This window comes from Puma concolor, chromosome C2 (genome assembly GCF_028749965.1).
Source record: "Puma concolor isolate L17-30 chromosome C2, mPumCon1.1.hap2, whole genome shotgun sequence".
In the NCBI taxonomy this organism is placed as follows: Eukaryota; Metazoa; Chordata; class Mammalia; order Carnivora; family Felidae; genus Puma; species Puma concolor.
In genome coordinates, this window is record NC_141675.1 from 28,979,429 (window position 1) to 28,996,841 (window position 17,413).

Consider the following 17,413-nt stretch of genomic DNA (forward strand, 5'->3'; position numbering starts at 1 on the left):
AAAAATAGAAGGGCATTTGGGGCCCCCAACTGGCTCAGTCAGTAGAGCATGTGACTCTTGATTCTGGGGTCATGGGTTCAAGCCCCACACTGGGTGCAGAGCTTACATTAAAAAATAACTGGACACCTGGATGGCTCAGTCAATTGAGCCTCTGACTCTTGACTTCAGCTCAGGTCATGATCTTAGGGTTGTGGGATTGAGCCCTGTGTCAGGCTCCAGACTGAGTGTGGAGGCTTCTTAAGATTCTCTTTCTCCCTCTGTCCCTCCCTCCTCCACCCTGGTAGTGCATGCTCTCTACAAAAAAAAAAAAAAAAAAAAAAAAAAAGCAGAGCATTTGACTCCTCAGGGATCTATTTTCTGAAAAATGTTACATAATATTCATTTATATCTATCTGGAAAACAATTTTAAAAATTGTGATAATGCTTAAAAATATGCTGCTTTACATTTTTGTAAGAATTTAATTCCTAAGATTGGGTTTCTTGATATCAAATATTTGTGATGTGATTTATAGTCTTTATATCACTGAAAATATGTTGTTCCTCAAACAGTAAAGATGGCAAATATGTCCACTTTCCTTTGCTGTCATTTATTCTGCTCAATTAATTTTATTTAACTGTGGTCCTAAAATTCACAAGATCGTTGAGAAGGTAAAAATTGATGTTAATTTTTATACTAAAGAACACTGTACAAAATGTGTTGCCAGAAGTCATATCATTATATTCTTGAGCTCATTCTTTTTCTCTGATAACAAATCTCCATACTTTTAATACAAATTAATTAGAAAAAGTAATCTAATCCCTAACTTCCCAAATAGAATCCCAGGTACCCTGCAGGGGTGTCTGCAGGTATGGGCAACTGCAGGCTAACCGTGGTACTTCTTTCTATTGCGCCCATTTTACTTTAAGGGTGTGGGTTCTTTAAGGGTTCTTTTTCTTTTTATTATCATTACTAGCATTGCATTTATTTATTTATTTATTTTTAATGTTTATTTATTTTTGAGAGAGAGAGACAGAGCATGAGCAGGGGAGGAGCAGAGAGAGACGGAGACATAGAACCTGAACCTGAAGCAGTCTCTAGACTGAGCTGTCAGCACAGAGCCCGACGTGGGGTTCGAACTCATGAACTGAGAGATCGTGACCTGAGCTGAAGTCAGACACTTAACCAACTGAGCCACCCAGGTGCCCCCCCATTACTAGCATTTTAGAGGATATATAATTTAAAATAATTTTTTATATTAAAAATAAACACAGGTATAACATTAAGCAGAATATAGAACTCACATAAATTTACAAGATAATACTTGAGATATCACAGACACTTTCAGCCCGAGACACTTACTATGATCCATGACCTCAGACTCTTAGAGATATGATTTCACCCCTCTGTGTTGTAGGGATAATGTAGTGGATAAATTTGAAAAAGGTTTTTCTAATTTATAAAAGTTCAAGGTGCACACAAAACCTTGAATAAGATAAACATCTTCCCTCAAATACTTATACTTTTTACATGGCACTTTTGCAATCTACTTTACACTTATCAGGTATTGAGGCATCCAATAGCTTTGTGAAACAAATGACAGATAAAGATACATGGTACTTGGGGCGCCTGGGTGGCTCAGTCGATTAAGCATCTGACCCTTGGTTTTGGCTCAGGTCATGATCTCGCAGTTCGTGGGTTTGAGCTCTACATTGTGCTCTGTACTGGCAGTGCAGAGCCTGCTTGGGATTCTCTCTCTCTGCCCCTCCCCTGCTCATGTGCTCTCTCTATCAAAATAAATAAATAAACTTAAAACAATAATTTAAAAAAATACATAGTACTAGTAATACGATGACAATACCACAGGATAGACAACCACCAGAAACAGTGGCACTTTCCGAGGTATTATTCCCCCCCCCCCCAGGTATTATTTTCAAAAACACAAATAAGTTGTTTTCATTGGAAGACCCAACTTTATGGAAAACAGTCTTAGAAAGAAAAATTTTTTTTAACTAGGCTCTACACTCAACATGGGACTCCAACCCACAATTCTGAGATCAAGAGTTGCATGCTCTTCTGAGCAAGCCAGCCAGGCGCTCCTTAGAATATTTTAGATGAAATTTTACAAGGAATGCATATTTTTACCTGTTTAATAATCTTTTCCACATAAATATAAATTTTATATACTCCTTCTGGAGGATCTCCAGAGTGATCAATGATCTGGAAAAAAGAAAAAAGTTCAACAACAACATGAAAAAAACAATAACAGGAGGAGGTGGTGATGGTAAATACTTCTATAGAAGTTATATGTCAAGGATTATCCTAAATACTTTACATATTAGTTCATCTGTCCTCACAACAATCCAATGAGAGAGACACTATTACATTTTTTTTTTCAAGAACAGAATTTAGCGATTCATCACTCACATAACACAGTGCTCACTGCAACCTCATTACCCCTCACCCCTTTAGCCCTTTCCCCCACCTAACACCCTGCCAGCAACCCTCAAATTGTTCTCTGTACTTCAGAATCTCTTATGGTTTGTTTCCCTGTTTTTATATTATTTTTGCTACCCTTCCCTTATGTTCATCTGTTTTGTATCTTAAATTCCACATATGAGTGAAATCATAGGGTATTTTGTCTTTCTCTGACGGACTTATTTTGCTTAGCATAATACACTCTAGCTCCATCCACATTGTTGCAAACAGATGCAAGATTTAATTTTTTGATCACGGAGTAATATCCCATTATATATACATATATACCACATCTTCTTTATCCATTCATCAGTTGATGGACATTTGGGCTGTCAGTAGTGCTGCTATAAATATTGGGGTGCATGTACCCCTTCAAATCAGCACTCTTGTATCCTCTAGATAAGGTATTTACCTACTAGTGTGCAATTGCTCGTCATAGGGTAGTTTCTATTTTTAATTTTTTGAGGAACCTCCTTACTGTTTTCCAGAGTGGTTGCACCAGTTTGTGCAAAAGGGTTCCTTTTTCTCTACATCCTTGTTTTAGCTATTAGGGGGTCTTTTCTGGTTCCATACAAATTTTAGGATTGTTTGTTGTAGCTCTGCAAAGAACGCTTGTTATTTTGATAGGAATTGCATCGAATATGTAGATTGCTTTGGGTAGTATTGATATTTTAACAATATTTGTTCTTCCAATCCACGAGCACGGAATGTTTTTCCATTGTGTGTGTGTGTGTGTCTTCTTTAATTTCTTTCACAAACTTTCTATAGTTTTCAATGTATAGATTTTTCACCCTTTGGTTAGGTTTATTCCTAGGTATTTTATGGTTTTGGTGCAATCGTAAATGGGATTGATTCCTAGGTTTCTCTTTCTGCTGCTTCATTATTGGTGTATAGAAATGCAACCATGGGGCACCTGGGTGGCTCAGTCGGTTGAGCGTCTGACTTCAGCTCAGGTCATGATCTCATGGTTCGTGGGTTCAAGGTTGGCATCAGGCTGCTGATGTTAGCACAAAGCCCGCTTCAGATCCTCTGTGGCCCTCTCCCTCTGCCCCTCCCCCACTTGTGCTGTCTCTCCCAAAATAAATAAATAAACTTTAAAAAAAAGAAATGCAACCAATTTCTGCACAGTGATTTTATATCCTGCATCTTTGCTAAATTCGTGTATCAATTCTACCAGGTTTTTTGTGGAGTCTTTTGGGTTTTCCACATAGAGTATCACTGTCTGCAAAGAGTGAAAGTTTGACTTCCTCCTTGCTGATTTGGATGCCTTTTATTTCTTTGTGTTGTCTGACTGCTGAGGCTAGGACCTCCAACACTATGTTGAATATCAGTGGTGAGAGTGGACATCCTCAGATCAATTTCCTAGGTGTTCAAAAGGGTTTGGTGCTGATCTAGCTGCAATTCAGGGATAAGACAAACTCAGGGTCTCCATGGTGGTCCACTATCTTCAGACACTATTACTTTTAATTTTTTTTTTTAAGAGAAAGTGTGTGCCCAACAGGGGGAGGGGCAAAGAAGAGGGAGGGACAGAATCTCAAGCAGGCTCCATGCTTAGGGCAGAGCCCTACATGGAGCTCAATCATGTGAGATCATGACCTGAGCTGAAATCAAGACTTGGACACTTAACTGACTGAGCCACCAGGTGGTATTGTTAATACCTCAATTTCACAGAAGAGGAAACAGAGGCAAGTTATGCAAACTGATGGAGGTCACACAAGGGGATTTATTGTGAACAATGGGAACAGTGTTGCAATAAAACAAAAAATACACTTTTTTCACTTACTTATCCAAATGCTGTCTTATATACATCCATACCACTCAATATATATGACCTTCAAAATACATCAAAATCAATTTTTATAATAAGACTATAATTCTATAAAACAAAAAAGCAAAATGGTATTCTGCTATGTAAAACAGTAGTCTTCTGAGTTTTCTGAAAGAAGAATGCCCTACCTATAAAGAACATGTGTGTTGCTAGTAAATGATTATTGGATAAAATTAGAGTACGGCAATGGTTTTACAAAGCACATCACGTGAACCAGAATGGAAGTTTATCCTATGTTTCCATTTATAATCATGGTAGACAGATCTTATTTTACTCCTATTTTATAAAATAAATTCATCCCTCTAGTGTATTAATTTTAAAAATCAATTTACAAATAGAATAGAGATCTGAAAGAAAAGTCAGTATCTTTCCTCTTAGGATCTAGTGGACTAAGCTCATACTAATGTAATTAAAGCAAATAATGAAATGGTTCTGGAGATTATAACAAAATACACTATTTTGTGTTGGGCTCTTTAATATTACATTGGGCTCAAGCTTTTTCAATACTAAATGATGTAAAAAAATGCTTGTGTTCACATTCGATCTTATTTCTTGAATGGGCACAGAGAAATAAAAACAATGTCAAAATCCAAGTTGTTTTCAACTATATTCTTTTTTTTTTTAAGACTTTATTTTTAAGTAATCTTTATACCCATTGTGGGGCTTGAATTCACAACCCTGAGATCAACTGTTGCATGCTCTACTGACTGAGCCTGCCAGGTGCCCCTCAACTGTATTCTTAACACAACTGTAAGAATTTTTAAGTTATCTCAGTGTGCAGTAAGGCAAAGCCTGTAATCTCTATTCTAAATATTATCCCACCATGCATCTAAGAATGGTCAAATCTCTCATACTCTTATTCACTGTTTTGCTTTTCCCAATGCCCTTAGAAGAGGTTGCTATGAAAAGGCTCTTTCTTACACTGATCCTTGGTCAACAGTAGACAAAAGGACTCTGCACTTGGGGAGAAAAGCACAGGAAAAAATCTGATTTTTCCACTCACAGATCATACCCTTTGTAGCTGTGTATTGCTATTTATCCCTTTCTTTTTTTCATAGTCGACAACTAAGTCTATTGGCTCTACTGTCAAAATTTACCGATTCCTGTTTCTCATCACTTCCTCTACTTCCACCCTGGTCCAAGCCACCAGCATCTTTCACCTGGTGACTCAAGAGCTCTCCAACTCTGCCTTCCTCCACTACATGGCAGCCCAAGAACATCCTTGTCAGAATCGTATTTCTTCTGCTGCTGCTTAAAGTCTTCCAATGACTCCAGTAAAAACCCCCAGATAAAAAAAAAAAAAAAAAAAAAAAAAAAAAATCTCACTCGCAGTAAAAAAAACAAGGTTTCTATAGTGATCTCCAAGGTTCTTTACCCTTAGCTCCCAGTCACCTGTCCTATTAATCTCCCCTTACTCCCTCCCACCTCATGGCTTTTGCTCTAACACTTCCCTTGGGCAACCAGGTTCTTAAAAAAATAACCTTCTGAATTTTACCTTGGCTTTGTTGGTCTTGTTCAGGTTAGAAACTTGATCAATCAATTGCTGGATGGAGTTGGAACTGACTTTCCCATCCTCTAAGCGATGATAAATTAATCGTGGTTTGCCTTCAGGGTTTTTCAGAAAAGCTTCTTCGCAGTCTTCCAATAAAAGGCTAGATTGGAAATCAGTATTTCTTGTCCTACACTGCACTATGGCAGCAAACAATCAACCTAAGTGTCAATAATGGCAGTTTAAAGCAATGACAAGGGGCCAGAAGAAGCCCAGGGACAGAACAAGTGCACCTTTCCAAAAATGGATGTTTTATAGCTCTGTTCCAGCTTAGCCAGAAAATATAATGCATTCATTAGCAGACAGAACAAGTACAATAAATTCTGCATTAAATTGAATCTCAAAGCATACATAACTTTAATTTTTCAAATCTAACAACAACAACAAAAAAACCTCTCAAAAAATACTGTAAACATGGCTCAAAATAATGGACCAGACTCATGAGACTTTGCAAATAAATGGAAACCTAATTCCACTTAGAAATAAATAATTTCCAAATTAAAATACAATTATTATCAAACCCAGTGCTTCAAGATTTTTCTCTTCTCTAGTCTGTTAGCCTTTCTCATCCAATGAACGACCTGAATCTTTATACCCAAGATACAGTATGAGAAAGATTCAGAGGCAGATGGGGGAGGTCAGATGGCTAGTAAAATCTTAGTTGAAGTACAGGGTTAAAAAAAAATTCTAACTTTGCTACAGGGTACCATAATGACAGTTTTTATTATTCCTATTTAAATTCTAGAAAAATCTTAAAATAACCTACCAGTGTTTTCTACATGGCAAGGAAAATTACAACCAATTCCCCTTTCTAAAAAGCATTAATTGAAAGATTGTCTAGAGAGGCAAATTAGTGTGTGTATGCAAGGGAGAGCTATTACATGATTCAAAATTTACATAATATATTAAAATACTAGCCCCAATACAAAACAGAGTAATGTTCTATCATACGTCTCTGTGCCAATCCAATCAAACCAAACCAAGGAATTTTTCCTTGTTCAAATCATTCTGACCATGTTCTATATAATTTTTGGATTTTGGTTCTTTTGTTATTACTTTGGGAGAAAAGTCTGTGGTACATGTGAATACTAAAGAATGGGCCACCGTTCAGGCACATGTTGCTATTTCAAAATCACTCCCTACAAAATTGACATGTGGAGCTCACATGAAATGATATGACATCTGGGATTTGGTTCAAATTCTTTGGTGGGAGGGAAGAATATGGGGCTACTGGGTACTGCTCAGGGGACATGATTCCAGAGTCATCTTTTGAGAAGAATGGGGGAATCATCATGAGAGGTGAAGGAACAACCTGAGAAAAATAAAAGTTCTATCAACCCTTGTTTACGGTGTGAAGCCTAAAATTACTGCCATATTTCTTAACAGCCATGAAATAAACATTAAGGAAATAAAATAATCAGCAGATGGAGTATGAAAAATTAAAGCAAAATAAAGGCAAAGCATAGGTGAAGAAGTGATTAAATTTTAGAAATTAAAATTCTTATTCTTTAAGAATAAAGTTTTTAAGGGGCGCCTGGGTGGCGCAATCGGTTAAGCGTCCGACTTCAGCCAGGTCACGATCTCACGGTCCGTGAGTTCGAGCCCCGCGTCGGGCTCTGGGCTGATGGCTCAGAGCCTGTTTCCTGTTTCCGATTCTGTGTCTCCCTCTCTCTCTGCCCCTCCCCCCGTTCATGCTGTGTCTCTCTCTGTCCCAAAAATAAATAAACGTTGGAAAAAAAAAAAAAAGAATAAAGTTTTTAAAATGTAAAATAAATAAAATTTTAGTTAAAGAAGATAAGCTGAAATCTGCCAAGCAAAGTAATAAAACATGAAAGAAATGAAGGATAAAGGGTAAAAGATGAAGAGTAAAAGATTAAGAGGGATTTAATATGAGAAAGATAGAAATAAACGTTAAAAATGTAAAAATAATGTGCAATATTTTATTAACTAAACATGGATAAAAGGTAAAGAAAAAACAAGATGGTTTAAAGGATTAGAGAATAAGAGAAAAACAACAAATGACATATTACCACCTGAGATAAAATACTACCCAGATATTAAATAATAAAACAGAATATATCCTTAATAAATACAAAAAAATAACAGGAAAAGAAAAGGGGTAAGGGAGGAAAAGAACCCCAACTAAAAGGGAATCAAGTGGAAAGAATCCTTAAAACTTGTTTGGGTGGAGGCTCATTGACCAAGTGGTTCCTTGGCCACTGGGCAGTCTTAAGGAGCAATGATGGATCACACTGCAGGGTCTCTGGTAAAGCCTAGGGCTCCACATACTTCTGCACACAGTTGAGGTCAGAGTTGGTCCTCAATAAAAGGAAAAATGCTCTGGAAGGGTTAAATTCAATCAGACAGCAAATGTAGAAAGAAAACCTCTTATTAAATATATTTTGTCTTCATCTATATATCTAGTTGGTTAAAAAAAAATCCTTATTTGCAGACTAACTCATTGGTGTTAATTATATTCACATTATAAGAAAATTGCTCACTTTACTGGAATTAAATAAGTAAGCTCCTCAGAGAATTAAAAACTTGATTTAACATCTATATAAGTGTTTAAGTAGCTCTCAATTTGTATCTGAAGAAAGAAAATAATGAAAGTTAATGCAGATAATTGAAATCAGGAGTTGCCAACTTGTTCTATTAGGGCCAGTGAGTATACATTTTAGGCTTCATGAGCTACACAGCCTTTGTTGTAACCGCAGTACTTAACTCTGCTCTTGTAGTATGAAAGCAGCTGTAAAAATACATAAATAAATGAATATAACTATGTTCAAAAAAATTTTATTTATAAAAGCAGGTGGCTGACTGGATTTGGCCTGAAGGCCATAGTTAGCTACCCCTGATTAAAATGATCTTTGCATTAATGATGCCAACATTAGGACCTGTTAATGCAAACAGTGTAAAGTTCTTAATTCTTTGTTTCTGTATGAAAAGCCAAAACATTTATTGAATTTTGTGGATTGTTTTTGATTATAAGGATGCAATTAGAACTTATCTTTGAAGTTCATTTGGCAATCTCAATTCTTTTTTTTTTTTGTTATTTATTTATTTATTTATTTATTTATTTTAAATGTTATTTTTTAAAATTTACATCCAAATTAGTTAGCATATAGTGAAACAATGATTTCAGGAGTAGATTCCTTAATGCCCCTTACCCATTTAGCCCATCCTCCTCCCTCAATCCCTCCAGCAACCCTTAGTTTGTTCTCCATATTTATGAGTCTCTTCTGTTTTGTCCCCCTCCCTTTTTTTATATTATTTTTGTTTCCCTTCCCTTATGTTCATCTGTTTTGTCTCTTAAAGTCCTCATATGAGTGAAGTCATATGATTTCTGTCTTTCTCTGACTGACTAATTTCACTTAGCATCATACCCTCCAGTTCCATCCAAGTAGTTGCAAATGGTAAGATTTCATTCTTTTTGTGGCAGTCTCAATTCTATACAACTCCTACACTTGATCTTAGTCAAAAGGCCAAGAAGTGATCAATTCTATACAACTCCTGTAATAAATGACAGAATTTTCAGCTTACCTTGGTAAGGTTAAATGAATGAATAAAATAACTAATGAACTCTTCTCAATTTCCCATTTTCTAACAGCAAGGTATTGATTTTCAAGATCTATTGGAAAATATATAGCGTGGAAAAAATATCCCATTGTCTCACACATTCTTTTAAGTTTAGGTGAATAGTCCTAAAAAGAAATTAAAACAAAACAAAACACAAGAAATTAAAACATAATAAAAGCACAGCTTATATAACTAAAGATCTAGTCAGCTTCATACTACTTAAAATAAAAAAGCATGCTTTAGAACAGGTTATGTTGAATATTTTTTTAATTTAAAACTTAAAAATATAATCATATTTTAAAAAAAATCTTTAAGAGAAAAGGCAAGTTTCCCTTAAAACAAAAATATATAAGCTTAGTAACTTGGCTGTTTCCTAGCTCAGAAAATAATTTATTTCATAATGAAACCTAAAACAATGGAAGAAAAATATTGGGATAATTTCCTTTGGTATTTATTTTTGTTATTATTATTATTATTATAAATGATTTCTGCTTTATTGTTATAAAGAGTAGAAAACCCAAATCCATGAATCTATATTGTAAAAAGTGTCCACCATGATATATTAGAACATTAAAGCAAACAGATATAAATAAAAAAATTATGTTGGTCTATAACGAATTAAGTTACTAAGTAATGATGAGCATTATTATGCAATAAATGAGTAATTCCCTCAACATCAGTTTGGTAATAACCTATATTCAGTTAGTGAGTAGAAACTTTGGTTTGCAAAATATTTTATCTCTCAACCCAAGTTGAACAATATCAAAAAGCAAAGCTAAATAAATTCATTAATCAACAATCTTTTAATCAATAATGTTAATATAGCAGGTATAGCATGTGACATGCAGATTTATTTAAAATTCAGTTAGAACAGTAATAGGCAAACTTTTTCTGTAAACGGCAAGTACTCTTACAAGTTAGTAATAGCTTAATGACTTGATATTTTAGCAGAGGTCCTTGGGGTCCATTTAGTCTCTTGTGATTTATTCCGCCATTGTAGTATGAAGCAGACATAGTGTGTAAATGAATAAGCTGTGTTCAGCTTAATAGTGTGTAAATGAACACTAGCTGTGTTCCAGTAAAACCTTATTTATAGACACTAAAATTTGAATTTAATATAATTTTCACATGTCATAAAACATTCATCTTTTCATTTTTTTTCCAACCATGTGAAAATGTAAAAAGCAATTTTAGCTTTCGGTCCTATAAAGACAGGCTGCAGGCCAGATCTGGCCCACAGGCTGGAGTATGCCTGCCCTCTCCCTCAGGTTAACCCCAATGACTGCCTTGAAAAATTAAAAACCATGATAAAGATTAAACTTTGTTATAACCTGAAACAGATTCAAGGCTAGGGCTGGCAGATATTACCTAAAGCAGGCGCTATCAACAAGGGTCTTAAACGCTGTGCACAATGTACAATAAAGCATTCATAAGAATTAAGTTCCAAAGCCTTTATTTGAATACACTGATAAAACTGAGCAAGATTTTCTCTTAAAAAAACCCAAATTCTTCTTGCTCTTTAAGACATATAATCTGATAGGTAGTAAACTACTTCGTTTAGATGTAGTAGTGTCATAAATAGGACACAATATTAACTTGTATTTTAAATCAGTGAATAAAGAATTTACAAATATCCTCACCTTAAGGAAAAGATCCACTTCAGGCTGGGTTTCATCTGTATAAATGAGGTAACATCTGACAGTGTTACTCCACAGAGAATGTGAAAACAACGGAGTAACTTGTAATAAACTAGCTACAGCAACATCCCAGTCATCTAAAAATAAAATTTATCATGAGTTCATGAAAAAAAAATCATCAAAAAACATTTGACAAGATGTTTAAAAGTCTTTTAAAAGTCTGCAAAAACGGGGCGCCTGGGTGGCGCAGTCGGTTAAGCGTCCGACTTCAGCCAGGTCACGATCTCGCGGTCCGTGAGTTCGAGCCCCGCGTCAGGCTCTGGGCTGATGGCTCAGAGCCTGGAGCCTGTTTCCGATTCTGTGTCTCCCTCTCTCTCTGCCCCTCCCCCGTTCATGCTCTGTCTCTCTCTGTCCCAAAAATAAATAAACGTTGAAAAAAAAAATTAAAAAAAAAAAGTCTGCAAAAACACAACAGGCAACATAGAATGCAATCTGATCTTACTCGTTAATAATGACACACCTTCTGGAATAACCTATTAGAAGGCAAACAGTTCTTTAACCTCAAATTCTATCCTTGGGCATAAAGTAATCAATGTCACCCAGGGTCCTTGCTGAGGTACCAGTGGTTCCAGTCAATATCATGAACCTATGTTACTTGAGCTGTTTAATTAGTTTGCAACTGTAGGAGGGCCTACATTTGCAGGCTGGCCTATACTTTTACCTACTTATTATTCTTGAGATATATTAAGTCAAAAAGAAACTTTAAGAATGGCATAAAATGAAATGCTATTTAGTGAAAAAGAACATTTTAAGACATATTTGGCTAATTCAAAAGGCATAATTAAACACTTTTCATTTTGCTGATAATCTTATAGTTTAAGGAAAAAAAATAGAGCTACTTATAACATCTCAGATCTGCACTGGCATTGAAATTCTGAACAGATCTCAGAGCTGTTTTGGACACCAAATTATATAAAAATAATGAAAATATTCTTCTGACTAAGGATACTACATTGCATAACTTTGTACGTTATTCTGCAGCCTTCTCTAACCCTTAAAAGCATCAAAACCACAGAAGGAAAGACTAAAAACTACTGTTTCTCAGTTAATCTATATTACACTCTCAATGATCAACTGAAACCCCTGAGAATTCAGACCAGAAGCGAAGTTTTTAGAACCTGATTTGTCAGTCTGGCCGGGGAACACCATCTGATCCTGATGTGAATTACAGAACTTACTTAGCCCTGCTCAGTGACAGCACCGGTAAGTACATGCTGGTTTGACAGCTGGAAGACACCCAGAATAAAAATCTCATGCCTGGTTGATGGTTGTTTTCCCAGCACACAAGATTACAGCATAGGAACAGTCATTACCATTAGCCGAAGTAATTGGCAAATGGCTTGTGTTACCTCTGTTGACATTTGCAAAGGGTCCTTCCACATCTATAGAACTATGGGCAAACTCAGGACCCCTGAAGGATTGCTGAAGCTGGATCATACTCCCTATGGAAGGTTCACTTCCCAAAGCTCCTCCAGTCCAGTATTCACACTGGGTTCCAGCAGCTATAAATGCAAGAGATTTTATCTTGTGAAAACCAAATTAGTGAATGTTCAAAAACTTATCACATGTACTACACAGGATTTCTAATTAAAAAAAACAACTATAATATTACATACAACAAATATCCAAATATTCAATCTTTAATGATTTTGAAAGTACTTTGTCACCAACTTTTGGCAACTTCTAAGGTGCTGGTTAGCATAATTCTGGTTGTCATCTCAAAGTCAAAGAGGGGACTAAAGAGAGAAAGATGAAAAGAAATAAACGATATAGTAACCAAAGGAACTGTAACAACTGTGAGAAGTTAAAAATATCCCCATACAAAAATTCTAAACAAGATTTCTAACCATATAGTTAAGGCATCAGTGTAAAATTTGAAAGAAAGAATTTAAAAGGAAGACTATTACTAGCACACCTGTAATTATCATTGGTAATTCATTAGGATGTAAGCTAAGGATGTAAAGACTGCCCCCTCTTTAAACTTCCAGAGAAATAAAATTAATGTCTGAATCAGTTGGTGCTTATGAACACAGCATCTTTGACTAAATATGCATACACTAGTATTTGGACTCAATATCTGGCAAAAATGAGATCATTATTTGTATGTCTTTGAATGTGAAATGAATGATGTTCCCTCAGTATCCTTTCTTTATGTTCAAATCAAAATATGAAGAAAGACCTAGGAGGAAATACTAACTTGTTCTTATTAACTTGCCAAGGTAATTATGATATAATAGTTTTGAAACACTGCACATTTTAAAACATGTCAACACTGAAATAACCACTAACACTAATGTGGGGTCAACAAGAGGATCCTCTTAGTCACTCAAAGCCATTAAGAATCACTTCATTTTTTTCCCCTTCAAAAGTTAGTAATAAAAATCCCAGAATGCTGGTCAGATTCCAATGGTTCTAAAATGTAAACTAAGAGGGAATTGTCAAGTTGCCATATTTCACTCCCAAATCAGTTTGTAAGAATAAAATGCAGGTTCCTGTAAATGAGAGAGTGACTACATTTTTCTACTGCATTTATCAATAGAATATTTTTCATTTTTCAGTATCAGTCACAGTTTATTATTATTTTCTTAGAACATGGTAGACCCTTGCCTTCTATGGCTCCAAGCTTTATTTCTAGAAAAACATATTTTATATGTTTAATTATAGAATATAAACTTTTTGAATAGCTTACGGGACTGTCCTGGAAACCATTTAGTGGAATATCATGCAGATATTCTAATGGATGGTTGCAAAGAATTTATCATTATGTGGAAAAATAATGTAACAGAGACTACCAACTATTTTCCAATATCCATTCTCCCCTTCTTCCTTTAGTAACAGAATTTCCAACTTTACGTGGATACATGACTCTCCTACTAATGATTACACTCTTCAATCTTCCTGAGTATAGTGCTGGCCAATGCGGTATCAGATTGTGCTTCTTTCTTTCTTCCTTCCTTCCTTCCTGCCTTCCTTCCTTCCTTCCTTCCTTCCTTCCTTCTTTCCTTCCTTCCTTCCTTCCTTCCTTCCTTCCTTCCTTCCTTCCTTCCTTCCTTCCTTTTTTTTTAAAGTTTATTTCTTTACTTTGAGAGAGAATCCCAAGCAGGCTCCACACTACCAGCACTGCTGCTAGATGCAGGGCTCGAACCCACAAACCAGGAGATCAAGACTGGGCCCAAATCAGGAATTGGACGCTTAACCAACTGAGCCACCCAGGGGCCCCTTTCAGATTGTGCTTTCAAGGAGAGGAATGAATTCCCTTCCCTCTTCCCCCAGCCAAAATGGAGATATCATGGTGAGACCTGAAGGAGCTGAGACCAGAGAGAGAAAATCTATGGGGTGAGGTTGGCAATGCAAGTCAGAAGAAAACATGGCTCTTAACAATGTCATGGACTTCATGGAAAATTGCTGTCATAACACCTGAGAAAGAGACAGAAAGTGCAATTCTATTTATAACAGCAACCACTCACAACTAAAAGGATTCAACGTTGGCTCTACAATATCATTACACCTATAGTGAAAACTTAAAATATTATAAATAGGAAGTAAATTTACCAGTAACATCTGTACAGTTGTCATCTGAATCAGACTCTCCAGGATCAAATACTTGGATTCCCTGAGCCTGGAGCCTCTGAAGTTTACTTTCCAACTCTCGCTTAGCCCTCAGTAAGTCCTGAATTTCATTCTCCTTGGTCTCCCTAAAAATCTTTAAAAGACAGATGTTAATTTTGAAACCTCTCCCATAATCAAAAGGTTGTGTCATCAACTCTTAACCAAAAAAATCTTTCACTCATGAAACCAATATTCAGTTCGGTCCTGACCTGTAGGATGAATAACTAAAGTAACTCTACTGTTTTGCAACTGGAACCCACTGGAATTTGGGCAGGAGGCCTGTCTGTGCCGTGGGGCTGTTTTGTGCACTGCTGACGTTTAGCAAATTTGTCTCCCTCCCACTAGATGCCAGTAATGACCTGCCATACAAAACATCCCCAAATATTTCCAAATGCCTTACCCCCATATGGAAAGACTTTCTTTTCCCCAAATCCCTATTGCAGTGCTCACTTTTTTATTTTTTCCTTGAAATGATCTCACGTTTACTAGGTCCATCTCAAAAATGTAGAAAGTGCTCTACTCTAGTTCTTAGAACATTCAGGACTACATCTACTTATTCATGCAGCATTATAGAAACTTTTAAAATATGTTGTTATTCTGCATCACTCTGCAGGTAAAAACATAAGGCATTTACCTTGAATTGCCTTTTCACTTTATCTCTGTCATGTTCAAATGTTGCTGCTCTCTCCATTGCTTGGTATTTTGCTTCTAAAGCACTTTCCTTTTCCCGAAGTATCTTCTGATACGTTTTTTGAAGCGCCTGAAATAACTGACCTTGTTATTTCTAACAAAAATAATATTCCTCTCAAATTTTTCAGTATCTTACATATATATTACATGCATACCTTAGAACTGTACCAATCTACTTACTATTTTACCAGTTATCAAGGACTACATATTGCCATTTTATTCAAACACATAATGAATCATGAAAAAAAATGCAAACATGCTTAATTATAATAAATGAAGACACTTCAATGTTAAGCTTTTAATGGAAATTAGTACTGTGAATTGAAATTGAAATACTGTGTCAAACTCTTAATTTTCCCAATGGCACAGGTTTCCCATCTGTAAAAGAACAAAAAGTCTATGGGGCGCCTGGGTGGCTCAGTCGGTTGGGCGTCTGACCTCAGCTCAGGTCACGATCTCGCCGGCCGTGAGTTCGAGCCCTGCATCGGGCTCTGGGCTGATGGCTCAGAGCCTGGAGCCTGCTTCCGATTCTGTGTCTCCCTCTCTCTCTGCCCCTCCCCCGTTCATGCTCTGTCTCTCTCTGTCTCAAAAATAAATAAAACGTTAAAAAAAATTAAAAAAAAAAGTATATAGTTTGTAAGTCTTAACTTGAAGGATAATTAATTCTGTGTGACCATGCACTTCCTGGCTCCATGTCTTTCTCATTTTGCTATCCCCAGAGCCCCCTTGGTGCCTATAACATTGAAGGCCCCCAGTAAGTGTATGACTGAATGGGTTAAATAAATATGGAAGAGGTTTTTTTTTTTTAATGCCTAGATATATGAGAAAGGAATCAAAAAGGCTGCATAAAAAAATGGGTGGGTTAGTTAAGGAATCAGTTTAGACCTCAAGATAATACTAAAATGCATAGTGGATTCTACTCAACTTTCGGAACTACTACATAAAGTAACAGGAGGAACCTGAGACTGGCTTTTGTCAGCCCTTACTGCACTCTGCCCTGGTTGGTCCAGCCTTCTTTTCTACCCCCCATCTCACAGCCATTTCCAATGTGCAGCGTCCATTAGACAATAGCTTCGATGCATGAAATCAGGTATCTGAAATGCGTTAAGTCCATTTTATACAATGCAAGCGCATTAAGACTGCCCAGTAGGAAAACTGGTAAGACAACAGATAGACTGGTAAGTAATTCTTCCCAGATAGCAGTCTAATTTTACAACAGCTACTAGGAAAGGTGCCTAGTCTAGAAGGAAGGAGGATTTTTTTTTTTATGTTTGTTTATGTTTGGGGGCGGCGAGGAAGAGAGAGAGGCAGAGGTAGACACAGAATCTGAAAACAGGCTCCAGGCTCTGAGCTGTCAGCATAGAGCTGGATGCCAGGCTGGAACTCATGAACCCTGAGAACATGACCTGAGCCAAAGTTGGCCGCTTACCCAACTGAGCCACCCAGGTGCCCCTGAAGAAGGCTCTTCTCAGAAAAATCAGTGTGAGGTATTTATTCAATTCCTACTGTGATGAGCCCAGAAACACTTGGGCTGTCTAGAAGTCTCTTCCACAGTTAAAAAAAAAAAAAAAAAAAGTAAAACCACAACCCTCAGAGAGGCCTAAAACAGATGACACAGAGTCTGACAACTTTGCTCACAGAAAAGCAACCTCTTGCTTTACATACCATTTTAAGGAGTCAAAACACATCTCCTAGAGGAAGACCACGCAATAATTGTTTTTCTGAGTAAATTAGTCAAGTGCATTAAGAGCATTTGACTACACCTAGGGAATGTTTTCAATCAAAGCAGTTAGGATGGTGAAAATCAGGTTTCCAGAAAAATTCACTTCAAGATCATTAAAACTCAACAGCTCCACACGAAGAAACTGAGAGATATATTTAAGGGGGCGGGGAGTGCAGTTAAAAACTCCTAGGGAATTTGATGAGTTGGCTTCAACAGATGTCACCAAAATCTTTTGTGTGTCTGTGAGCCCTGGGTTAACCCACTTCCCTGGAGCCCCCTGCAG

The 17,413-nt window shown here is 36.5% G+C and overlaps 1 protein-coding gene across 3 annotated transcripts in view; it reads right to left on the bottom strand.

The window, feature by feature from the left end:
• Positions 1–17,413, bottom strand: part of NPHP3 (nephrocystin 3) — a 44,153-nt gene that overhangs the window by 25,972 nt on the left and 768 nt on the right. For all 3 annotated transcript variants that reach the window (XR_015239975.1, XM_025913793.2, XM_086674297.1), the window contains exons 2-8: positions 15,352–15,477; positions 14,661–14,811; positions 12,458–12,610; positions 11,052–11,185; positions 9,376–9,536; positions 5,779–5,935; positions 2,123–2,197 (exon numbers count right to left, since the gene is read on the bottom strand). Coding sequence is in view for 2 of the 3 variants with exons in the window: in XM_025913793.2 (XP_025769578.2) it covers positions 2,123–2,197; positions 5,779–5,935; positions 9,376–9,536; positions 11,052–11,185; positions 12,458–12,610; positions 14,661–14,811; positions 15,352–15,477 (957 nt within the window). In the remaining variant the exon portion in view is untranslated. The remainder of the gene's footprint in view (positions 1–2,122; positions 2,198–5,778; positions 5,936–9,375; positions 9,537–11,051; positions 11,186–12,457; positions 12,611–14,660; positions 14,812–15,351; positions 15,478–17,413) is intronic.